Source organism: Trichechus manatus, unplaced genomic scaffold, assembly GCF_000243295.1.
Source record: "Trichechus manatus latirostris isolate Lorelei unplaced genomic scaffold, TriManLat1.0 scaffold00014, whole genome shotgun sequence".
Classification (NCBI taxonomy): domain Eukaryota; kingdom Metazoa; phylum Chordata; class Mammalia; order Sirenia; family Trichechidae; genus Trichechus; species Trichechus manatus.
This window is the reverse complement of record NW_004443950.1, coordinates 1739233-1763792: the sequence shown is the minus strand read 5'-3', so window position 1 is coordinate 1763792 and position 24560 is coordinate 1739233. Positions and strand designations below refer to the sequence as shown.

Here is a 24560-nt window from a genome sequence, read left to right as displayed (position 1 = left end):
GCGCTCCCAGTGCGCGTGTGCGGCGCTGGATGGGCTTGAGTGCCAGAAGGGGGTCCCATGCCCACGCTGGCCGCGCGGAAGGCGGCCGCGCATCGCCCCCTGCAGTCCTTACGGGGCAGCGCGGGGCCCGCGGCCTCGGCATCCAGAGCTGGCCGCGCCGCGGGGAGCCACTCGGGTGGGGGGGCTGCATCCCTACCATCCCCCCACCCCGCCCGGCGGACCCCGGCCCCTCCGGCTACCGGCTGACCCCTCCGGCAGGCGGGACGCCGCAGTGCTGCTGGAGGGTCGTGGCCGCACGCAGTTCTGAATCCGGGTGGGGCAAGGTTTTGAGAAGGTTTGCGGAAGCGGACTCGAAGGAGTATGTTGCGGGACTTGGGGGGAGAGGGCTGCACTGGGGGATTTCCGGAGCAGAGGCGGGTTTAGAGGCGAGGACGAAAGGGCGTCCCCACTACGGCTGCCCGGGACAGGGTCTCGATTCCGGACCTGGCTTGGGGGTATCAGAGCCAGGATTGGGGGGAGCTGGTCCCACGTGCCTGTGACGCGGGGGCGCCGGGTAGGCGGCTGCGGCTGCAACGCGGGGCTGGCGGCCGTGCCGTGCCGGAAGGGCGGCTGGGCAGGCGGCAAGATGCTGCGCACCGCTCTGCCCCTGCTTGGGCTGCCCCTGGCTGAGACCGAGGCAGCTGGAGAACCCACCAAGGAGCCAGGGGCGCCGGGCGAGCCTCCCCCGGGCTTGGCGCTCTTCCGTTGGCAGTGGCACGAGGTGGAGGCGCCCTACCTGGTGGCCCTGTGGATCCTGGTGGCCAGCCTAGCCAAGATCGGTGAGTGCGTGTGTGCGTGCGCCAGGCCGGCCCCCGGCCCCCCAGACCACCAGATCCCAGTGGCTTCAGTCACAGTGCCTGGACTTAGGTTCGAGTCCTTAGATCCGGGCTCCTACCCAGTTCCTGCACCGCCTCTTCTGGGTCTTCCTCCTACCCTTTTCCTCCCTTGGGAGCTCCGAGAATTCGCCTTCCCCGAGGGCTGCCCCAGCTCTCTCCTCCAGCCCCAACCCTGGACTCCTTCGGTCAGAAGAGCCCCTTTCTGCTTCTCTCTTCCCCTTGTGGTGAGCCTTCCTCGGTCCCCAGCCTCTCAGAAACGTCTGCTAGCGGAGGACATTAGGGAATGATATTCTGCAGCGAACCTAGGCATTCTGGTCCCGAGGAAGCAGCCTTCCCTGAGACCAAGTCCCACTGTCCATTCTCCTGGAATACTAAGCTGCCACATTTCCTCCACCCCCCCACCCGTGTTTCCCACCTAAAGAGGCCCCCTTCTTGTGTTTAGCTGTGGGACCCCTCCTTCTCAAATCAGATCCACAATCTTCCCATTTCAGGGTGCAGGAAACTTCAGTTATTGGAGCTGCGGGCACTAGGTGCTTTCATACACCCAACCGCCTCCTGTCCTCACAACACTGAAGGTTGTGCTTTAGACGCTTTCCCTGAATAGAGCTGCTTTTCCTTGCCTCTGCCCCTTCCTCCCCTTTTAGAGCAGCCAGTGGTCCCTCCTCCCACCAGAGACCCCCCCCTCCCTGTTGTGCAGACTCTGCTGTGGGGGTAACTAATTATAGCTGAGCGTGGCTACTCACTCCCCATCTATACTGGCACAGCCTGTACTCCAATCTCCCAATACAGCGTTTATGTAGGAATCACTTAGCCTAGAATTTGGCCCCCCGCCCCCTCCCTATACACACTGCTGGCTGGGGAAAGGGGGCTGGGCATGAGCAGAACTCCTCACTCTGCTGTGGCAGCCCCAGATTAATAATAATTGAAAGTGTGGCTTGAAATGCCTCAGGGAGTCTGATTTTGCCAGAAAACTGGCTTCTGTGATGGGTATTGGATGGCAGGGCAGGGGTTGGTGCATACTCTGGAGATGAGGATAGAATAGGGACCCTGAAGTGGGGGCAGCAAAGGTAGGGATGAGTGTGGGGAGATCCATGACTGAGCTTCCTAGAGGCCCCTGAGCTCTGAGAGAAAAGTGGGAGGAGCCTCAGAGTTGGAGGCCAAGAAGGAGGTGGCGTTTGCTGAAAATCTCTGAGTTGCAGGAGAGTTCCTCTCTTACTTAAGGTTTATAGCAACAACCGTAGTTTCCCCCATAAATCACAGCGCTTTTTCTAGCTTGGGTGACACATCCTTTGGAGGTAGGAGAAGAGAAAGAGCCTCCTTCACCGTAGCCAAAAAAATCCTCAGAGAGGAGGGGAAAGATATGCAGAATGTTCAGGGACGTGTTCCCCAGCTTCATTGCTAGGAGTGTTTTTTTTTTTTTCTTTCTTTTATTTAACAGGAGCCCTGGTGGCACAGTGGGTAAGAGCTATGGCTGCTAACCAAAAGGCTGGCAGTTCGAGTCCACCATCTGCTTCTTGGAAAGTCTATGGGGCAGTTCTACTCTATCCTGTAGGGTCGCTATGGGTCAGAATCGACTCAATGGCAACAGTTTTTTTTTTTTTTTAATTCAACAAATCTTTATGTACAGCTCCCTATGTGCCAGGTACTGCCCTAGGCCCTGTGGGTACAACTTCCAAAGGGCAGTGCCATGGCATAGGGTCTCACACAAACTAACATGGAGGCCTCTCCCAGGGATTATATGGTAAGAGTTGTGATGTGTTCACTCATGGTCTCGGCTCAAAGGAGAGCCAAAAGAGTTTATTTTAGGGGACAAAGGTAGGAGTAGGCTATAGTGCTGGAAACCCTTTTCTTACCCTGTCCTCTTTTCCTAGGGACAGATTTGTTATTTTTCCCCCAGAGTCATATTTAATTAACATTTGTTGAGCATCTGCCATGTGTCTGAAATCATGCTAGGCACACTCACACTTCATATCATTTCATCCTCACCCTTTGTAATGGGTATTTTTCCCATATTACAGAAAAAATTGAAGTTCAATTGAATTGAATAATTTGCCTGAGATCACACAGAAAGTGAAGAAGCTGAGAGAATACCTGGAGGCCTTCTGACTGCTAAACCCAATACTTTTTCAACTATTGAGTCCTTAGAGAGCCTGTATAATGAAAAGCACATTGGGCTAGGAGGTATACAATGCTCCAAGGAGGTATAACGTGCATTATGGTCTAGATAGGGCGGCAGGACGTAATATAATGATGGTGGATTCTAACTGCTGACATTTTGGTTAGCAGCTGAGCTCTTAACCACTGTGCCACCAGGGCTCCAATATAATGACAGGCAACATTTATTGAAGGAGTCCCTAGGGGCGCAGTTAAGCACTCCACTACTAACCAATAGGTTGGCGATTGGTATCTACCCAGAGACGATCTGTTTCCGAAAGGTCACAGCCTTGAAAACCCGATGGAACGCAGTTCTGCTCTGTACGCATGGAGTCATCATGAGTCAGAATCAACTCGGCAACTGGTTTGGTTTTTTTTTTCTTTTTAAACGTTTATTGAGGGTTTACTATAAGGTGCTGTGCTAACTGCTTTTGAGTAGATTATTTTGTTTAATCCTCACAACAGTCCTATAAGATCATTACTGTTTTTACTTCCCTTTTGTTGAGAAGAAAACTGAAGGTCAGAGAGGTGAAGCTATTTGCCCCAAGCATTTATTTTAGGGGACTAGTAAATGGAGGAGCTAGGGTTTGAACTCAGGCAGCTTGATTCCAGAGCCCCTGCTTTTACAGCTGTGTAATGCATACAAATATACTAGGTAGTATCTGATGAGGTTCAAATAATTATGGATAAGGGAGGTTAGAGAAAGGCAAGAAAGGCGAGTTCCCCTGAGGATGAGCGTAGAGAGGAGAGGGCATTTATAGGGGAAAAAGCAAGGAAAGGCCTAGGCTGCCATGGCATGATAGGAATGCCAAGAAACAGGCACATTTGGTTGCAGGAGAAGGTTTGTAGCTCTAGAGGTTGGAGATTCTGGGAAACCTGCATATCTTTTCTCCTTTCTAGGTCCCAGGGTCAGGGGTCCTGACCTTAGGTAACCCACAACTGCGTGTGGGTGTGGGTGTCCCATAAACTATCAGTTACCTCCTGCCCTCTTCTTGCATTGTAGTGTTTCACCTATCCCGGAAGGTGACATCTCTGGTTCCTGAGAGCTGCCTGCTGATTTTGCTGGGCCTGGTGCTAGGGGGCATTGTCTTGGCCGTGGCCAAGAAAGCTGAGTACCAGCTGGAGCCTGGCACCTTCTTCCTCTTCCTGCTGCCTCCTATCGTGCTGGACTCCGGCTATTTCATGCCCAGCCGGCTGTTCTTTGACAACTTGGGTGCCATTCTTACCTATGCTGTGGTGGGCACACTCTGGAATGCTTTCACAACAGGAGCCGCCCTCTGGGGCCTGCAGCAGGTTGGACTTGTGGGTGAGTGACTCTAAGACCTGGGCTGGCAGAAGGAGGATTTGCCAGCCATCACCCCACTTCCCTCTTCTCCAGATGTAGAGGTCCCACGTGGGTGAGAGCTGTGCTCTGGGAGCCCTGCCGTAGGTCCCCTCCAGGCCCACCTGGAGTGAAAGCCACCACCCCAGATGGGCCTCCAGCCCTTGTTTACGTCTCTGCCAGTCAAGTCTAGGATTCTGCAGCAAGACAGCTGAGCAGGCCTGGCTCCCAGCTGTGTGTGGGCTGCTGAAGCTGGGGAGCCCGCATCACCACCCTGCTGCCTCCTGCCCTTTGTTACCACACTGTCACTTGCCAATCCTGCTTCCCTGAGGCAAGCTCACCACTCCTGCAAGGGCCTCCCGTCCTGGCTCTGCCCAGGCCGTGTCAGGGTGGTTTTCTGCTTTTATTATTATTTTTAATAAGTATATTTTATATATCCACAAAATACAAGGCACTATACTGGGTGTTCCCCGTTATCCTATTGACTCTTCCTAACAACCCTGTTGGGGTATAATTTGTCCCACTGAATGGGTTAAGCCCTTAAATTCATTTGATATCCTGTCCAAGGTTAGCAGGAGAGGTATATTTTTCTGAGGCTCCTTGCCTTCAGGCCACCCTGTCCTGCTCCCTTCTTCCTCATTTGCTGCTCCGAGAAGTCCATTCACCTCAGAGAGGTCATGTGATAGAGCCAACATCACACATCCGGGTCTTAGGCATAGGCAGCTTTGTTCAAGTCTCCTGACCTGCAGGCCGATGCCCTGCCTGCTGTCCCAGTTCCTCTCTGGGCTTCCTTGTTTTAACAGTGGGATAGAGGCTGTAGGAGCCTTGGTTGCCCTCACCCATTACTGGTCTGTCCCCCATCTTTCTCTCCAAAGCCCCTAGGGTGCAGGCTGGCTTGCTGGACTTTCTGCTGTTTGGGAGCCTCATCTCAGCGGTGGATCCTGTGGCCGTGCTGGCTGTCTTTGAGGAGGTGCACGTCAATGAGACCCTCTTCATCATTGTCTTTGGCGAGTCCCTGCTCAATGATGCAGTCACTGTGGTGAGAGTGCACGGCTGGCTGCCATTCCCTGACCCTAGGCTGTCACACTCTGACCAGTTGAGCTGTCTGAGGAATCAGCTCAGAGCCTCCCCCAGACCCCTGGGAAAAGAAGCATTCACCCTTTCTCAGCAGTCCCAATGCTGCCTCCCCCGCTCCACTCTTGACTCTTCTCACTCAGGTGCTGTACAAGGTCTGCAACTCCTTTGTGGAGATGGGCTCAGCCAACGTGCAGGCCACTGACTACCTGAAGGGAATTGGTCAGTATTTCCCCCCTCTCGGCTGGCATTGGAGGTCTTCCTCCCCTGGCTTGCTGAGGCCCTCCACCCTGGCATCAGTACAGAGGAGGCTGTTTGGGGTCTGCCTCACTCCCTTCCCTCCTCTATGGAGAACTGGGGTCCTGAGAACCAGAGCAGGAGGAACTTTTCCTGGGAACCAGGCTCTGGAATCCTGAACCCCGGGGAGTGTGGTGGGCATCATCCTCCACTCCCTGCCAGGCAGCAGTCTTGTCAGCCCGGGTAGGGTCCGGGCCAGGGGTCATGCTGACAACCCACTCCTCCCCCAGCCTCCCTGTTTGTGGTCAGTCTGGGCGGGGCAGCCGTGGGCTTAGTCTTTGCCTTCCTCCTGGCCCTGACCACACGCTTCACCAAGCGGGTCCGCATCATCGAGCCACTGCTGGTCTTCCTCCTCGCCTATGCAGCCTACCTCACTGCTGAAATGGCCTCCCTCTCTGCCATTATTGCGTGAGTCCTGGGGGCCTTGCAGGCAGGCAGCTGGGAGGGGGCACAGGAGATGGTTGCCCCTCATAGGGATAGAAGCAGGACCCTGAGGAGTCCATAGGTTTCCCTGAGCCCTCATGGTAGCAGGAGCCTCAAAGTCCCCTGGCGAGACAGTGAGCCTCAGGTAATGTTCCAGACATCTGTCCCCAGAATTCTTCTGGGCACCCCAGAACCCAATCTTTCTCCACTGGAAGTCTCACTGGGGTGTGGGCTGAGCTGGAAGTGAAATCCAAGGCCTGGTGCCTCTGGCTCTGGTGGCCACAGCACTCCAAAAGGGGCTTCCAGGAGGCACTTATCCCAGGACTACCACTAACTGCTGTGTGTCCTTGGGACAGTCCCATGCCCCTCTGGGCTTCAGCTCTGAGAGTCTGGCATCCTGTGATGGGCAACCCCCCTCCTGTAGCATGTTCAAACCCCGGAGGCCATGCCCTGCCACCCTCCTCACTTGTCCTCTCTCTCTATCCCTCTCCCAGGGTGACCATGTGTGGCCTGGGCTGTAAGAAGTATGTGGAGGCCAACATCTCCCATAAGTCGCGCACAGCTGTCAAGTACACGATGAAGACTCTAGCCAGCTGCGCTGAGACTGTCATCTTCATGCTGCTCGGCATCTCGGCTGTGGACTCTTCTAAGTGGGCCTGGGACTCTGGGCTGGTGCTGGGCACCCTCATCTTCATCCTGTTCTTCCGAGCCCTCGGTATTGTTCGCACCCTCTGCTTTCCCTCTCTCCTTCCTGCCCTGCTTAACCCCACCCCCTGCAGCTCAGCCTCCAATTTGAGTCCTCATCCCTGTCAACTCCTCTGTCTCCTCCTGCTGCTCACCTCTCCCAGCCCCTTTAAGACCTTAGCTTGGATCCTTGGTGCCCTCCACTCCCAACGCCCTGCTCCCACTGGCCTCCCTCCTGCTGTAGGCGTAGTCCTGCAGACGTGGGTGCTGAATCAGTTCCGGCTGGTTCCTCTGGACAAGATTGACCAGGTGGTGATGTCTTATGGGGGCCTGCGGGGGGCTGTGGCCTTTGCTCTCGTCATCCTACTGGACAGGACCAAGGTCCCTGCCAAGGACTACTTTGTGGCCACCACTATTGTGGTGGTCTTCTTCACGGTCATCATACAGGTGGGAGTGCCCACAAGACTGGGTGGGGAGAGGGTCTGGCAGGCCCTGGGGGAGTCTTGGAGCTTCTGGGACTGGGGCTTCTCTTCCTATTGGGGGATGCAGGGGCCTGCCTTCCCTGACCTTGAGTGCAGTACAGTGGCGGTACAAAAGCTAAGGCCTAACCGTGGGGAGAGGAAGGCAGCAGAGAACTGAACAGGGCAGGGCTCACCTACTGCCTGTCCTCAGGGCTTGACCATCAAGCCGCTGGTCAAGTGGCTGAAGGTGAAGAGGAGTGAGCATCACAAACCTACCCTGAACCAGGAGCTGCATGAGCACGTGGGTACAAGAATCCCCTCCCTCCGCCTGTCCATTCCTCCCGTCTTCTATTCTGGGAAGAGTCCTGATCCAGTCCCCCTACCCACCCCTCTTCTAGACTTTTGACCACATTCTGGCTGCAGTGGAGGACGTTGTGGGGCACCATGGCTATCACTACTGGAGGGACAGGTGAGGGAGCTGCCCCTGAGGCTCCTTCAGCAGCAGCAGCCCCACCAGCCAGGGCAGCATGGGCCATGTGCCACACTTCTGAGAAGGGCACAGCCAGGCTCAGGCGGGGTGACCCTGGTTGGAAGCCCTTCAGTGGCATCCCAGTGCTCTCAGAATAAGGCGCCCCAGTATGGCCTGCCCAGCCCTGTGTGCTTTGGCACCTGCCAGACTCCCAGCCACATTGTGCTCTGCCCTCCCCTTTACTGTCTGCCTGCTCATCACTGGGACCATTTTAGAACCTCAGGACTCACCATCCACAACCCGCCCCCCCCCCACAACACAACACACACACACACACACACACACACACACACTGGGCTTTGCAATATTGTTCTCTTGTTCTCACTTGGCTACCCTTCGCCTACTTCTACTCATGCTTCAAATCTCCCCGTAGACATCAATTCCTTAGGGAGGCCTTCCTTGTTTTCCCTGACCAGGACAAATCCCAATACACTCTATAATTCTCCTTTATAATTCTTGTCATGGTTTCAATTTCACAGTTATTTGTAATAACTTCAGTTAATCTTAGGCTTCCTCATAACACTGGAAGTTCCATACATGCAGGGATTATCCTTGAGGTTCCCCTGGCTGAGGCCCACACCAAGAGAGCCAGGCCAGTGCTGGTGGTGGCCCTGCCCCATCTGAAGAAGGGCCAGCCAGCCAGGCCTTGGGGATGGCACTCAGGGCCAGGCCTGGCATCCTCTGTAGGTGGGAGCAGTTTGACAAGAAGTACCTGAGTCAGCTGCTGATGCGGCGGTCAGCATACCGCATCCGGGACCAGATCTGGGATGTGTACTACAGACTCAACATCAGGGATGCCATCAGCTTTGTAGACCAGGTGGGCCAGCAGTCAGTGGTGGGTGGGCAGAGGGCTAGCAGAGCAGGGCTGGAGGGGCAACAGGCAGGCAGGCCCCAGTGAAGAGTTGGGAATTCCCAGCTGGCTCCATAATCTTGTGACGTGGCAGCTGCAGGAACCAGGCTGCCCTTGTGCTGACTGTCAGCGTCTGGCAGACATAGTAGAAAAATGTGGGAAACAGCTGGACTCTAGAGTCAGCAGATTGGGTTGAATTCTTATCACTTAAGTCATATCCTTTCTGAGCCTCAGTTTCCTCAACTGTAAAAAAGCGGGAATAAGAGCGCCCATGTCATAGTTTTGCGGATTTAATTAACATGTAAAGTGCCTAGCACAGAACCTGGCACATCAAAAGAGCAAAATAAGTGTTAACTATTGTTATTCCTTTTATTACCTTTCCGACTGTCTGGGCCATCTTCCATCTGACCTCTGTCTTGACCCCTGCTTCAGGGAGGCCACGTCTTATCTTCCACAGGGCTCACTCTGCCCTCGATGCCCAGTCGCAATTCTGTGGCAGAAACTTCTGTCACCAACCTGCTGTGAGTCCTGAGCCCCCTTCTCCTTCTTTAAGCTCCTTTCCATTGGGCCAACTCTCTGAAGAGTTGTCGGCACCTTTGTTTCTGCCCTTCCCCTGGCCTGTGTCTCCTACCCCTCCAGCATCCACCTTCCCCCCACCCTGCAGGAGGGAGAGTGGCAGTGGAGCATGTCTGGATCTGCAGGTGATTGACACGGTGCGCAGTGGTCGGGACCGTGAGGACGCTGTGATGCATCACTTGCTCTGCGGAGGCCTCTACAAGCCGCGCCGCAGGGTGAGAGCAGGCATAAACCAGAAAACCAAACCTACTGCCGTTGAGTCAATTCCGACCCATAGCAACCCTAGAGGACAGAGTAGAACTGCACCATAGGGTTTCCGAGAAGCAGGTAGGGCACAAGAAAGGCAGTGTGGATCAGGCGAGGTGATGGTGATCAGAGGTTCAAGAGGTGGTTGGTGCCAGCATGTGGAGAGCTGTCGGTGCCCAGTTGAAGAACATGGGCTTCATCTTGTTGGTAAAGACAAGAAACTTTTGGTTTTCTTTTTATGAGAAAGTTTTTTTTTTTTTTTTTTTTTGCCTGCTACAAGCACTGTTTAAGGATGCCTTCTCTGGTAGCAGAGTGCAGATCAAATTGGAGGGGGTGAGCTGAGAGGCCAGGGAGCCAGTTGGGAAACTGGAGTGAAACACTGTGGATTCAAGCTGGGTGATGGGAAGGGAGAGGAGCACATAGGACTAGGTGGTTGGCCCTGCAGGGGAAAGGAGGAGATGGAGGACAGGGTCCCTGCAGGTAACTGGGAGAATGATGGGGTCACAGATGGAAGCAGGAGTGCTGAGGAAGCCCGAGGGACCAGCTAGTATGGGGAAAGCAGACATCTGTTTTAGCTAGTGTTAGTCGAACGCAGATCCTAAATCTTTGGGGCTGGAAGGGTCCAGTTCATCCAGGAGGGAATCTGTTGTAACCCTCACAAGGGGGCAGCAAGCCATTACCTTGAACCTTTCTGAACTTGGAAGCTAGCCATTACCATTCCTAGCAGTCTTAATAGTCAAGGCTCTTTCTATGGTTGAGAGAGTTGGCTTCCTTTAACTTGTACGCACTGGTCCTGATTTGACTCTCTGCAGCTCTGCAGAATAAGTCTTTAAAGGTTTGAAGACAGCTTCCTCCCAGGCCAGCATCTCCTGTCCCCTGCATCATCCTGGTGTGTCTTCTCTAGTCACGAGAAATGGGGCCCAGAATAGGAGGTGCTGCTCTAGCTGTGGTTGGCCAGGGCAGGGCAGAGGGCTTTCTCACTTTTCTCATTCTGGAACTTGCCATTCTCTCTCTTCAGCTCAGGATCCTTCCACTTTGACTCACTACCCTGGGCCCCTGTATTGTCCTTACAGTCAGGCAAACCCCCATGTCTTCCTCATGTTGTTAATGGGTGTCAAACTCTGTCTCCTCCAACCTGGTTTTTTTTTTTTAAAACATTCTTATGGAAAATTTCAATATACAAACTAGAGAATAAAATAATAAACTCCCATTTATTCATTATCCAGCTCCAAAAATTATCAATGTATAGCTTGTTACATGCAATAACCCCACCACACCTTACCCACACTTTATTATTTTAAAGAAAATCCGAGTTATCATCTCTAAAAATTTCAGCATGTGTCTCTAGGTGGTAAGAACTCTTTTAAAAATTATATATAACCGTAGTACCATTATCATTTACAAAAAATAACAATAATTCCTTCTTATTATTAAGTACCCAGTCAATATTCAATAAATATCTTTTTACAGCTGGTTTGTTCAAATCAGGATCCAAATAAAGTCCACATTTTGCATTTCATAAATATGTCTCGTCATTAAAATAAAAATCTATAATAATTCCTTCTTCCCCTTTCTTCCCCTTGCTATTTATTTACTGAGGAAACTGGATACTTTATCTTGGAGAATTTCCCATTTTCTAGAGTCTGCTGATTGTATTCCAATGATGTTGTTTAACATGTTCCTGCATCCCCTATATTTCCTGTTCAGATTCAGGAACATTCAATAGGTATGCTATGTATTTTTTTTGTATCACATCAGGAAGTACATAATGATTGGTGGTCTGTCTGTGTCTGTGTGTAAGAATGGTCAGTGTGTTCAGCCCAACCAGTTCTTACGTAGTCAATCAAAAAAAAAAAAAACTGGAGTAAGATTTTGCTTATCCCTGTTAAATGTCATCTTATTTGATTTAGCCCATCATTCCATCATCGGATCCCATTTCTGCCATCAGATATCTCCTTCTCAGATTCACATCATCTGAAAATTTGCTAAGCCTGTTAACAGATTAACATAAAAACGCTGAACAGGATAGCGCTGAGGACAGAGCCCTGTTGTATGCTCCTAAAGACCTTCTTTCAGATTGACACGGATCATGCATTTTTGGGGTATGCTTACTCAACCAGTTCTGAAGCCACTTAGTTGTACCATAACACAATCTGTAATTCTTCATGTTCTTCACGTCATTGGAGAGAGAAAAGTGTCTAGTATGCAATTAGAAATATAAGCTTATACACTGAAACCTGTGGGAGTCGGAACTCAACGGAACTGCCTTCTTTTTCTGGGTCTTGAAAGTTTCTGCCTTTGACAGGGTGCAGTCTTAACACTTTTTTTATTGCTCCTTTTAGTGGAAAATATTTGAATTTTCTTTCTCTGACAGCTTTCCACCTTACACAGGTTCCAGCTTTTGTAGGTTTTACTATAGTTTGAGAGGTAAGGGCTGGAGATAAAGATTTGGAAGCCATCTATATCAGGTTTCCTTGCCTGGCTACATCACAGTCCCCTGGGGAGTTTGCTAGAATACATACTCCTGGCTTCACTTTCTGGAGATTCTGAATTTGTGTAGTAAACTGTATAGTCTAGAGTGGATCTAAAAATCTGTATTCTTAATACGTACCCCAGGTGATTCAAATGCAGCTGACTGACAGCTAGTGTTTGGGAGCCACAGGTCTATATCACTGGGGTAGCTGAAGCTGAAAGACCGGATAAGTTCTCTGGGGTGACCATTCAGAGGGAGAGAGGAGGGCCAAGGATAACACTGTTAGGAATGCACAAGGAAGAAAAGGAAGGGGAGCTGGTGAAGGAGGAGAGGGAAGGAGCCCTTGGAGAAGCAGTAATAGATGGTGTCTCAGAGGCCTGGGTGAAAGGAGGGCTGGATGCTGCCCAGAGGTCAGGCCAGGGCTCAAGCAGAGGCCATGGAACTGGTGACCAGAGAGAAAGCAGTCTGGTATTTAAGGAAGTAATGGGTCTGAGAGAAAGTGTCAGAATCAAATTATAAAAGTTTGATGGCAAAAAGGAGAGAATGGGGTCAATGAAAAGGCTTTCTTCAAGGAAGAAAAGGCCGGCACATGCTTGAAAGCAGAGGAGAGGGATCCAGTGGTGAAGGAAAAAGTGAAGACAGATTGAAGGAGAGTGGAGAAATGGAGGAAGCGAGGAAGTGATGGGGCTGGAAGGGGTGAGGAGTGATGAGCCTGTGAAGGAAGCTCCGGTCTCCTGGCACTTCAAATCAGAGAGAAGGGAAAAGGCAGAGGGGATGGCCAATCTGGATTTGAGGGGATAAGTTCTGGGTTAAGGTAGTTTTCTCCCAGTGAACTGAGAATGCGGAGTCCCCGGCTGGGTCACTATTGCACTTTTTTTTTTTTTTTTTTTTTAATCCATGGCTAGTTCTGGAAAAGCCCTCTGGCAGGGTTTATGGTAAATATGTTGGGGCCATAGGCTTGGGTCCCTGTGGGAGGCCAAGGCACCCAGCATCATGGCAGGGTGGTACTGTCATTGCCAGTACAAAGCAAGCTGCAGCCGCCACTTTATCTCAGAGGATGCTCAGGAACGCCAGGACAAAGAAGTCTTCCAGCAGAACATGAAGCGGCGGCTGGAATCCTTCAAGTCCACTAAGCACAACATCTGCTTCACCAAGAACAAGCCGCGACTCCGCAAGCCTGGCCACAAGAAGGCACGTCCTTTCCTGGATTCCTGTTTGGTGCTGGAGGCTGACAGGCAGTTTTGAGCCCCCAAGTGTTGGAATCCAGCTTAGAGGGGCGTACATGGATATCCCTGCCCTCAGGGACTTGCTAGTTATAGCAGTTTGGGTTACCTTTTAGAATTTCCTGGAACCCCAGAAGGGTAAGGCAAGGCCTTCAGAGAGAGATCAGCTTTTTAGCTATGTGGTCACCTGTTGGGAGGCAGCAGGGCCTCCTACCCTGAGGGGTAACTCCATGAGCCCCTAATTCTGCCCAGGCTGAAGCTTCCAGAGCCCTTGCTGAGGCAAGGGTTACTTAGACTCTACCAACTCTTGCCTAGCTGGCCAAGGGATGGTAAAACCGTTGGACCTGACCAACCCAGACACAAATTCTCCCCCTGCTGGGTCAGGAAGGCTTGTCCTCCTGTTGACCCTACCAGAGGACAGGGTTGGGGTCTGGGAGCCAGGGCCAAAGGCTCAGGTTTTCTTTCTTGGTCCTCAGAAGGATGGTGTGGCTAACACTGAGACTACAAATGGGAAACCTCCTCGAGACCTGGGCTTTCAGGACACAGGCAAGCAGGGAGCTGGGGTGGGGTTGAAGATGAGAGGGAAAGGGCAGAGGCCCATCAGCCAGAATCCTGGAGGCCCTCTTCTGTGGTGTATTCAGCACCATAAGCTGGGCTTGTCCTCTCTGGGACTAGATGGCAAAGTTGATTTCAGAGTTGGAAATGCTCAAAACAGCTATTGGACCTTTGTGACAGGAGGTGACTTATTAACTATGAGCTACAGGCCCTAAGGACTTGAACAATGTAGAAAAGGTGTCATGTGGAGAAGGGGAAGCTTTGAAGGATGAGTGGGCCCTGGGGCCCAGTGTCCCTGTCTACAAAATGAGGAGTTTTGATGAGCTTAACTTTAATGGGCCTTCCAGCTCTCAAAATGCTCCCATTTCCAGTTGATGATGGGATCTGGGTCTGAGAGGAGAGACTGGGGAGCTGGAAGGTCTGATTTCCCTCACGGCTTTCTCCAAGGACCTTGCCTTCTTTGGTTGCCTCCTTGGGCTTTGCAGTCACACTTCCCTTCCTCTCTCAAGCCCCCCACTCTGCCCCAGCACTGTTGTCCACCCTGCCCCCTCACAGTCTGGTGAGGAACATGAGGTAGTAAGCCTACCCGGCAGATGAAACAGCCAGAGGAGAAAGCAGGTGCCTCTGCCAACCATGGGCTCTGCGTGGGTGGACAGGGAGCCACCAGGGGAATGTGAAGTACCTAGAGGCAGATGCTGGACTGACTGCCCCAACTCTGCTCTTGTCCTTGTCCAGCTGCTGTGATAGTAACCTTGGAGTCTGAGGAGGAGGAGGAGGAGAGCGACAGTTCAGAGACAGAGAAGGAGGATGATGAAGGGATCATCTTTGTGGCTCGGGCCACCAGCGAGGTTCTCCAGGAGGGCAAGGTCTCAGGTAATGGTGTCCTCCCTGCCTCCCTCCCCTCCGGAGCAATCTGGGCTGTGCAGTTGGCTCCTCCCTCTTCACTCCTGGCCTCCACTCCAGACAACTCTTTTTTCCTAGTGGTTAAGAGCTCGGCTGCTAACCCAAATGTCGGCATTTCTACTCTGTCCTGTACGGTCGCTATGAGTTGGAATTGACTCAACAGCAATGGGTTTGGTTTGGTTTAATGTATTCACCAACCAGCATTTACTGAGGATCTCCTCTACATCAGACATTTGACATGATCTTATTCAACTCTCACAACAACCGCAATGGGGAAACTGAGCTCGAAGAGCCTAAGGGACTGTGTGTTGTCAGCGTCACACAGCAGAACCAGAATGTGAACTTGACCCATGTGACTCCAAAGGCAACAAACAGCCTTTTCACTGCCACGCTGCCCCCTTCACAGTCTGGTGAGGAACATGAGGTAGTAAGCAAACCTAACAGCAGGCTCTGTTTCGACCATACTCAGCACACTTGTCCTCAGGAAGAGCCCCTGGTGAGGGTGGCAGCCTGACCTGGAAGAGGAGGCTGAGTTAATCAATATGGAATTACTGTGGGCAAAAAACCCATATATGTGTTTCGATACTTGAGGACTTAGTTCACTCATAATGCTAAATATCACTACTGGTTGGCCCAGGCACACTCAGGTGTTTTTTTTTTTTTTTTTTTTATTATTTTATTGTGTTTTTGGTGAAGGCTTACACAGAGTTTAGGTTCCCATCCAACAATTTCTACACAAGTTGTTCAGTGACATTGGTTACATTCTTCACAATGTGTGAACATTCTCATTATTTCTGTTCTAGTTGTTCTGTTTCCATTAATCTAGTTTCCTGGCCCCCTAACAGTCTCATCTTTGTTTTAAAGTAATTGTTGACTGGTCTCATATGAGCGATTTTTTTAAAGGAGCACAGTACTTACGGTTGATAGTCATTATTTTTTGAGCCAGTTTGTTAGCTACAAGGTGACCTCAGGGGTTAGTTTTGGTTCAACTTAGGTGTCTTTTTAAAATGTTTTATGATTAAAAAAAAAATTTCAAAATATACAATGGTAGACAGAACAGTAAAATAAACTCCCATTTATCCATTACCCAGCTTCAATAATTACCTACTCATAGCCAATCTTATTTCATCTCTACCCCCATCTATACCCTTCTCCCCACTGGGTTCTTCTGAAGCTTATCTCAGATATTATTTCATCAATAAATACTTCAGCATGTATCTCTAAAACATAAGGATTCTTTTTAAAAACATACAAGCACAATACCATTATTATACCTAAAATCTTTGTCATCAAACATCCAATGTTCAAGTTTCTCTGTTTTGGTATTTTTTACAGTAGGTTTGTTCAAATAAAGACCCAGATCAAGCCCACACATTGTATTTGGTTGATAAGTCTCTTTTAGCCTACAGCTGTTGTTCTCAAGTGGGCAAGGGGAGCAATTTTGTCCCCTAGGGGACTTTTGGCAATATCTGGAGACATTTTTGGTTGTTACAACCAGGGGGTACTACTTGCATCTAGTGGGTAGAGGCCAAGGATGTTGCTAAACATCCTGTAATGCACAGGACAGTCCCCATCACAAAGAATTATCTGGCCCATAATGTCAATAGTGCCAAAGTTGAAAAGCTCTGATCTACAGGTTCCCCTGCCTTCCCCCCCCGCCGCCTTTTTTTTTTTTAACCTTGCCATGTGTTTTCTCTTTCTCCTCCTTTTCTCTTTCTACTTCCTCTCCCCCTCCATCTTCTTTTCTTTTTTTTTTTTTTTTTTTTGAAGAAATCAGGTCATTTGTCCCTAGTCTTTCCCTGTCTGGATTTTGTTATTGCATCCCCAAAGTATCATTTAATATCTTTCTCTGTCCCCCATTATTTCAAATGGTACTTAAATCTAGATCAGATTTCAGTTTTAATTTTTTGGTAAGAATGCTTCATAGATGGTGATGGCGTACTTCCTGCTGCATTACATCTGGAAGCACATACCCTCTGGTTGCTTTTTGTGAGGTTAACATTTATCAGTGAGTTCAGATATTATTTGCCTGATTGATCCATTATCAAGCTCCCCATCAGCTTTCCACCAAACAGTTGTAGCAGCCACTGATCCTTGCCAGAGCCAACATTTCATTAGGGGGTGCACAATGATAATATTCTATATCTACTTTCCATCTGCATTTATTAGCTGGAATCTTCCATAAAGAACTTCCCCTCATCAATTTGGCTACTTTCAGCTTCAGTTCATACAGGAAAGAATGGCTAATTGATTTTTTGTTTTACTTACCAGTTTTCAGACTAGTGAGTTAGTTCCCCAATACCCTTTAAATGTGGACACTGCATTTTTAAAAGATTTTTAATATTCCAGATCTTTCAAGGGATATTGTTTTTACTTTTAATCACAGCCATCGATACATGTCATAATGTGCTCATTCAAGAAGTTACTGGACTGCTCTGGATTTAATAAACAGATACATACTGAACCAGTTGCCATTGATTCTGACTCATGGCAACCCCATATGTGTCAGAGTAGAACTGTGCTCCATAGGGTTGTCAGTGGCTGATTTTTTGGAAGTAGATTGCCAGGACTTTCTTCCAGGCACCTCTGGGTGGACTTGTACCTCCAACCTTTCATTGCATCACCCAGGGACTCCGATATATATTGTTAGGTGCCTTTAAGTAGATTTCGTCACAGTGACCCCATGTGTCAGAGTAGAACTGCCCCACAGGGTTTTCTAGGCTGTAATCTTTATGGGAGCAGATTGTCAGGTCTTTCTCCTGTGGAGCTGCTGGATGGGTTTGAACCACCAATCTTGCCGAGCATGTAACCATTACACCACCAGGGCTCCTTCTGATATATACTGAGCACCTATATGCAAGCATTGTGTTTGGGTTTGGAGAGCTATGGGGGTAGGTGGCCAGCAAGCTTCTCGTTCCCAGACTTCTTGTAAGGCAGTGGCCTCACGCATGGCTGAGCCTGAGCCTCCAATCCTGCTGCCAGCAATTCTGGGCTTCTCGGCTCAGTCTCAGCTTTGCTCCGTTGTCTTTTGCAGCCCAGCTTTAGCCTGCTGTTAGGTTTGCATGAGCTCACACTCCTGGGCTCTGTCCCACAGAGGGCTGTGGTAGGAGCTCAGGCAGGGGGCCCAGCAGCAAAGCCTTTAGCACGGAGCCTAGTTGTGAAATGAATTTGTGAAAAAGTACTTAGACAAAGGACCCCACTCTGTTGGTAATGAGCTTATGTGTACTCTCTGTCCCCAGGGAACCTCGAAGTATGCCCAAGCCCACGCGTCATTCCCCCCTCTCCAACCTGTGCGGAGAAACAGCTCCCTTGGAAAAGTGGGCAGGGGGACCTGGCAGTGTACGTGTCTTCGGAGACCACCAAGATCGTGCCTGTGGACATGCAGACAGGCTGGAACCAGAGCATCTCATCCCTGGAGAGCCTGGCCTCCCCGCCCTGTACCCAGGCCCCGACTATGACCCACCTGCCGCCCCGCCCTCTGGCCGCTGAAGAGCCCCAGGCCCCTCTCGCCCTGCCTTCTGATCCCCTCTTGAGCTTCGCATTCCCCCCGAGCCTGGCCAAGGCTGGCCGCTCTCGCAGCGAGAGCAGTGCTGACATCCCCCAGCAGCAGGAGCTGCAGCCCCTCATGGGTCAGAAGGACCATACCCATCTCAGCCCTCGTGCTGCCAACCCCCGCTGGTGCATCCAGTTTAACAAAGGGGGCCAGCTGTAGCCAAGGATTCGGCGGGGGACATGTTCCCTGTGCAGTGGGCAGAGAAGCCCACTCAGCCTGACGTGGGGCCAGTGGGGCCTGGACTGAAGTAGCAACTGGGCGCCAGCTCCCTTAGGGCAGGTCAGAGGAGTCTCCTGGGCTGGTCCTCATGGGTCCCCTCTCACCACCCTTGCTGCTCCTAACCCCTGCCACCTTTCCTTTCAGTAAGGCCCCTCCCCTGGCTCAGGACCCAGTTCAGAGCTTCTGGGGGTAGGCCTGAGACTTGAGTAGCTGATACCCCTTCCCCAGTGGGTCTTCCTATGGTCACTCTGGGCAGCTGCTGCCCCCAAAGCAAAGGCATCATTACTCAGCTGACATTGCCTGTCCTGCCCTACACCCGCTCCCCAGCACTAGCTCAGGGACAGTGCCCTGGCAGTGAGGGTCAGAGAGGCGTGGGCCTGGTAGTCCTCAGAGGGATTGGGATGGGAGGTAGAGCAGGTCTTAACCTTAGATCAGCTGCCCATAGCTGTTTTTTTTTAATTTAGGGCAGTGGGGGAATCTCTGTCCCCTCCCTTTGCTGCCAAGTATTGGGATGATGGGTCCTCCTTTTCTAGGACCAAGGCCACAGAGCTAGGCCAGGCTTCAGATCAGGGCTGCTTCTTAGCCAGGGTCACTCTGAGGATCTGCTGCTCTGGGTCCAAGTCTGGACCTTTTTGATTCTTGGGTCTGGGTTTTCTGGGGAGGGGAGACAAAAGCCTCTGGGCTCCCATGTCATCACCTCCACATTCCCAAAACAGGAAAGGACCCAGGTATCCCAGGGCCACTGATCCACTACTCTGGGGGCTGGGATCCTGGCTGTAGTGGTAAGTGGCTAACTGGGTGATAGGTGACTTTCCTGGGGTTAGCACCTGCCCTGTGTTTTGTACCTTGAGCCTAAGATACATTAAACATCTCCCAGGTGATAGGTGCCCTGTGTTCATGTGCCTGGGAGTTCTGGGGGTGGGGGGCAACAGGGGCATCTGATAAGGGAGGTGGAAACTTCCAGCTGCCTGTCCCAGGGCTTCTGGGATAGAGAATGGATCCTGGGCAGCATTGTTAGCCCATTTGGTCCTCCCTCACGCCTCCCCATACCCGTCCAGTCTTGTCCCCTCAGCAGGGGGCCTGCAGTAGCATTCCAGGGGCGTCCCTCTGCAGGCACAGGTCACAGCATTGAGAGTCCAAAAGTTGGGGATGGCTAGCAGGGAAAGGGACCCCAGAGGTCAGCTGCCCGAAGATGCAGTCACCACACACTGAGACCAGAGAAGCATTCCTCAAAAAGCTGGAGGTGGCAGGGATAGGACAAATGAACAGAGGTGTTCTGCAAATGGTGGGTGGGAGGGCAATCTCAAGAGAGCTGGTTACCCTGAGTGTTTATGCAACAAATCAGGTAGTACAGGGTCCAGAAACATGGCTAGAAATCCCTATATAACGGCAGTCCCATAATTCAATCCGCACTATGTCTGAAGGACTTTTTTCTAAAAAAGACATCTTCACTGAGATTTGACTCACATACCATAAAATTCACCTATTTAAAGTATACAGTTCAGTAGTTTTTACTCTATTCACAAAGTTGTGCAACCTTACATAATCTAAGTTTAGAACATTTTTATCATCCCCAAAATAAACCCCATACCCATTGGCAGTCAATCCTTCTCCCCAACCTTCCCCAGCCCTAGGGAACCACTCAGCTACTCTGTCTCTATGATCTAAAAGACTCTTGACACACTGAGAAGGTTACCAATTTAGTCAAACATTTCTGGGTTATGTATGGAGAAAACATGAGAAGGAAGAGTGAGTTAGGCTTTGCCCTCAAGGAGTTTACAGTTGGTAGTGATGAGACCTAGTAGTTAACAGTTTGGAGTCAGACAGTCCCAGTTCTCACTCACCAGCTATGTCATCTTGGGCATGTTCCATAATCTCTCTGAGCCTCAGTGTTCTCATCTTTAAAATGGGATAGTACTCATACTTATTTCATAAGGTGTCAGGATAAGGTTGGTGTCAGGATTAAATGATAAAACTGGGAAGAATCTAGTACAAGGTCTGACCCATGGCAAGGGATCATAAATGCTTGTCGTCATTGGTCTAATAAGGCAAGGCAAAGGTACATGTAAAAGAGCTGTGGGCGCTTGAGGAGAGCTGACAGGGTCTGGGAAGGCTTCTGGGAGTTTGTGTGTGTGTGTGTGCTGGGCTTCAGACCATGGGCTCATGGGCCCATGGGTGCATTCCAGGTAGACAGAGCAGCATAAACAAAGGATGCCCAGAGCACATGTGGTGAAAAGCAGCAAGCAGTGGGAGCTGTGGTTGGGAGGGACCAGCCAGCAACATAAAGGTGTGGGTGGGGAGACCCTGCTGAGTTCTAGGACCTACTGCTGAGTTCTGGAGGTGGCAGGGAGCTGGCTTGGGAGGACTGTTAGCTATGGAGTGGTGATGGCAGTAATGTGCTTTAGGGAGCTTAAGTGTAGCTGGTGCCAGGTGGAAAATGTACAAAACCCCAGGTGGAGGATAGCTTTGGTAGAAAGCCTGGCTAGCTATAGAAGACCTGTTGGGAGGTTGCTCTAGGAGCCCAGGGAACATGAAGAGGTTGGAGCTGGGAGGGTGGTGGTGCTGGAGGGGGCAGACTGTCATTCTGACTTTAGTGTAAGAATCACCGGGAGACTGCTGGGCAAATAGGGCTGATCAGAACCGAGCAGACTGGGGAAGGAAGCAAATAAGCATGGGCTTCTGGGAGACAGGACAGTGAGTAAGTCAAAAGCTCATCCATGGGTCACCACCTGATTGGGCAGGATAGGAGAAATGGCCTTCGGTACTGCCCGAGCTGATAGGAGATAGCGGAGCTGTCTCCCCTAGTTGGGATGACTGGGGAAGACTTGGTGAAGAAGGTGGTGCTGCATCCAGGCCTTGAAGGTGGAAGGATTTTGACCTGGGGGGTGGGCGTGGGCATTCCAGGAGAAAACTGTGACACAAAATTGTAATCAGGTAACATTTTGCCAATCCAGTATGGGAGCTAGACAGGAAGGCTGTATTGCCTCTGGATAGCCTTAAATGCCATAATGAGGAGTCTGGGTTTGAGTCAGGCCAAAGGTAAGAGAGCTGGAAAGTTTAGGGTATTTGTTTCCCTCACTATTTGGGGCTGTACTGCAAAGGGGTATACAAGGTTTGGGCTGAGGCAAGCGGATCAGAAGTCTCATCACCAGGCCTACTGAGGCACAGAGCCCCCATTTTATTTTTGACTGATTAATGATGGCAGGAACAGGAAGGCTGAGGGAGGTTTGGGGAAGAAGTAGGGGAGGGAGGCTTGTCCCCCTTGTATGATCTCAGTGGAAAAGGCTGCTGTGTATTGATTCTGCTGCCAGGAGAGCCACAGAGATGGGCCCCATGAGTCACTGCTCAGTCCTGCAAGCTCAGCCCACAGAGCCTGCTGTGGTCGGCTGGCCGGGCCGGCTCCAGGCCCAGTCCCCTCGTGTTCCCCACCCGGCCTCAGCCTGTCTGTCCCCATTGCTATTTGTAGTTTTGCTATCCCGGTGCTGTGCATCCTGCAGCTCTGCCTCTGAAACTGCCTCCATTTGCGACTCTGCTTTACATCTCAGCTCACAGATGGGAGCCTCAAGAGGGCAGGGGGAGGATGACCAGTCTCAGGCACCCCTGAGAATTTATTCTGTGCCAGGCCCTGTGCTGGGTGCTCAAGTAGAGACATGGACAACACACAGTCTCTGTTTTCAGGAAGCATAAACCAGGGCAGTCACTCCTTGGAAACCCTACGGGGCAGTTCCACTCTGTCCTATAGAGTCGCTATGAGTCGGAATCGACTCGATGGCAAAGGGTTTAATTTCTTTTGGTTTTTGGACCCTGCCTCTGTCTCAGTGTCTCTGTGCCTGTCCCTGAACCTGTCTGCCTGTGTGCAGGGATGCCTGGATCAGCTATGGCCTGTGGCTTGAGGTCTCTTCTTTGCCTCTAACATTGGGAGGGGTGTGTGTGCCTGCCAGCTCTTAGGGCTCCAGGGGGCCTGGTTGGTGGGTGGGGGTAGGCAGAGACAGTGGGCAGCAGAGGGGAGGGAGGCAGCAGGAGATAGTGACTCAGTGGGGGCGGCCGTGAGACAGAGTTGGGGAGGGGCCAAGGTTGGTCCAGCTGCTCATTGTAGCTTAAAGGAGGGTGAGGACAGTCAGGCTGGGGGTTAGGTTGGGACAGGACAACCCCAAGGTTCCTTTCTCGAAGCCAGACCAGCTCACGAAGGAGGCTCCTCAGTAGCTTGTCTGGGAGTCTGGACTCTATGCTGACATGGCAGCTGGGATGGGTGCGGGAGGACTGCTGTTGGCCTCACTGTGTCTGCTCCAGATGCTCAAGTTCCCTCCTCCAGCAGCCTCCGTGGGCTCATGATGGAGGCACTTGTCTTAGAGCCAAGGAAGATGTTACCACCACTGTCACCTCCTCCTGTCGAGGCCTGGACATTCTGTGGGGCACAGTGCCTTCTCTTGGCCACACAGCCAACCTTCCCACCATCTTCCCACAAATTTTGGGGAGAGTCAGGCCAGGCCCACATGCCCCAAAGGGCCCCTAAACCTTAGAGCTGGGAGTGATCTCACAGGTCATTTATCCAAGTGACTTTCACCAGTACAGGACCGCTTGACTGAGGGCAAAATGAAGGGCAGAGCATGAGCACAGCCCAGCGCCGGCAGTGAGCAGCCAGACATTTGACATATTCTTGTGGCAAACCCAGGAGAAAATAATGACTTTCTTTTTTTTATAGGTGAGGAAAGTGAGGTTCAAAGAGAAGAGCATTGCTGGAGCTCCCCTAGCAGGTAAGTGGAGGAGCCAGACCTGGGCTAGTCTCTCTGGCTCTAGGACCCCCTACCTCAACACCAGCCTCTTTAGCTGGGCTTTGGGTGGTGGTGATGAAAGAGTGAGGGAATAGTTGGAGGTGGAGGGTTGGGCCTGGTGGATTCTGGCAGGCCTGGGTCAGCTCCCACCTCAGAGGCTTCCCTGCCCCTCCCTCAGCCCCCATCCCATCATGGGCTCATTCAACCTGTCTATTCACAAAGAATAGACAACCTGGTGCCTGGGGACTGGAAGGAAGATGGGGGAGGGGCTGCAGTAACCCCCACCCTCCATGAAGATGCACCTACCGACTCCCTGCAGCCCCAAGCAGCAGGTCTGGACTCTGGGAGTCTAATTCTACGGACTTCCCTGGAACCTTGGGCCCACACTTTCTTCTTTGGGTCAGATTTCGGGGCTGTGAGGAAAAAGGGGTTTTTAGCCAGTCCTTGTCTCCCTGAGGGAGGCTGGCAGGCTGCCCTGGCACAGTGGGCAAGGCAGCTGACCTCCCAAGTCCACCATAATAGCCTTTCCCTGTGTGCATTCAAGAGCAGAAGCCCCTGCAAGCTCCTTCCCCCCATCCTGGGCGGACCCAGAAGCTCACTCACCCTCGCGCGACCCTCCACTGCCTTCCTCAGCGACGACCACTTCCAGCGCCTTCGCCAGGGCCCGGGAGTGGGCCCGGGCGGAACACCGGCCGTTGGTCGCTGCCCCTTACCGGCAACAGAAAAACCGAGGTTGGGCGTGGAAAGTCGGCTGGCCCCGCGGGGAGGTGGAGCCAAGCCATCTGGGCCCCTGGGGGCGAAGGGGGTGGCAAGCAGGGGCGCTGCGAGAGTCGGCGCCTCGGGTACTCTGAGGCCACTGGCGTCGGCCGTCGGGACTGACTGCGGCTCTGTCCTCCAGCCTCCAGGGGGCGGCGCGGCTCGGCGTATCTGCGGCCTTGCGTCCCTTCCTCCGCGGCCAGGAGGCGGCGCCCTTGGACGCCGGGTGGGCCGCGCTATACCTGCCGTCGAGGCCGCGGCGGTACGGTACGTTCGAGGGCTCGCTTTTCGCGGTTCGCCGCGGCGAGTCCAGCCGGCCTTAAGCGTGGCTGGCTGGCGAGCGAGGCCGCGCGCGGATTCCCGGGCGGAGGCGAGGGCCGAGCACAGCCGGAGGGAGCACGAGTGCGAGGCAGCGCCGTGCCCAGGTCCGTGATCATCCCACGGAGCATACGCCTGCCAAGCGTGGCCGGGAGTGCGTGGTCCCGCTGTGAACTTCCACCGGAACACGCTCACGTGAGCGCGGACGGCGGGGCCTGAGCAGAAGGGAGACTTCTGACGCGGTTCCTCCTCCCCAGGTCTGAACCGTAGCAGCTTCAGTGCCCTCTGCGCCCCCACG

General features: G+C 52.0%; 1 protein-coding gene across 6 annotated transcripts; it reads left to right on the top strand.

The window, feature by feature from the left end:
• The first annotated feature begins 479 nt into the window (after positions 1–479).
• SLC9A5 (solute carrier family 9 member A5) lies at positions 480–19296 on the top strand. Of its 6 annotated transcripts, none has more exons than XM_023726832.1 (16): positions 480–818; positions 4033–4335; positions 5226–5389; positions 5568–5646; positions 6038–6129; positions 6639–6859; positions 7073–7275; positions 7501–7590; positions 7688–7758; positions 8506–8635; positions 9101–9189; positions 9333–9459; positions 12984–13154; positions 13666–13732; positions 14477–14614; positions 17884–19296. In XM_023726832.1, exons 5-16 carry the CDS (start codon positions 6104–6106, stop codon positions 18354–18356), a joined length of 1806 nt encoding a protein of 601 aa, XP_023582600.1. In that variant the 5' UTR covers positions 480–818; positions 4033–4335; positions 5226–5389; positions 5568–5646; positions 6038–6103; the 3' UTR covers positions 18357–19296. The 6 variants fall into 6 exon arrangements, with proteins under 6 accessions (XP_023582600.1, XP_023582599.1, XP_023582596.1 ...); XM_023726831.1 differs by having other exon boundaries at positions 13663–13732; XM_023726828.1 differs by having other exon boundaries at positions 486–818; positions 5952–6129.
• The last annotated feature ends 5264 nt before the right edge of the window (positions 19297–24560 follow it).

What these genes read in the sequence shown, in the direction of transcription:
- SLC9A5 (XM_004371496.1), top strand. Translation starts at nt 626, where the DNA reads ATGCTGCGCACCGCTCTGCCCCTGCTTGGGCTGCCCCTGGCTGAGACC. An exon ending in TCAATGATGCAGTCACTGTG is followed by an intron (nt 5,390 to 5,567) that starts GTGAGAGTGCAC and finishes CTTCTCACTCAG; the next exon opens with GTGCTGTACAAGGTCTGCAA. An exon ending in CCTGTTCTTCCGAGCCCTCG is followed by an intron (nt 6,860 to 7,072) that starts GTATTGTTCGCA and finishes CTCCTGCTGTAG; the next exon opens with GCGTAGTCCTGCAGACGTGG.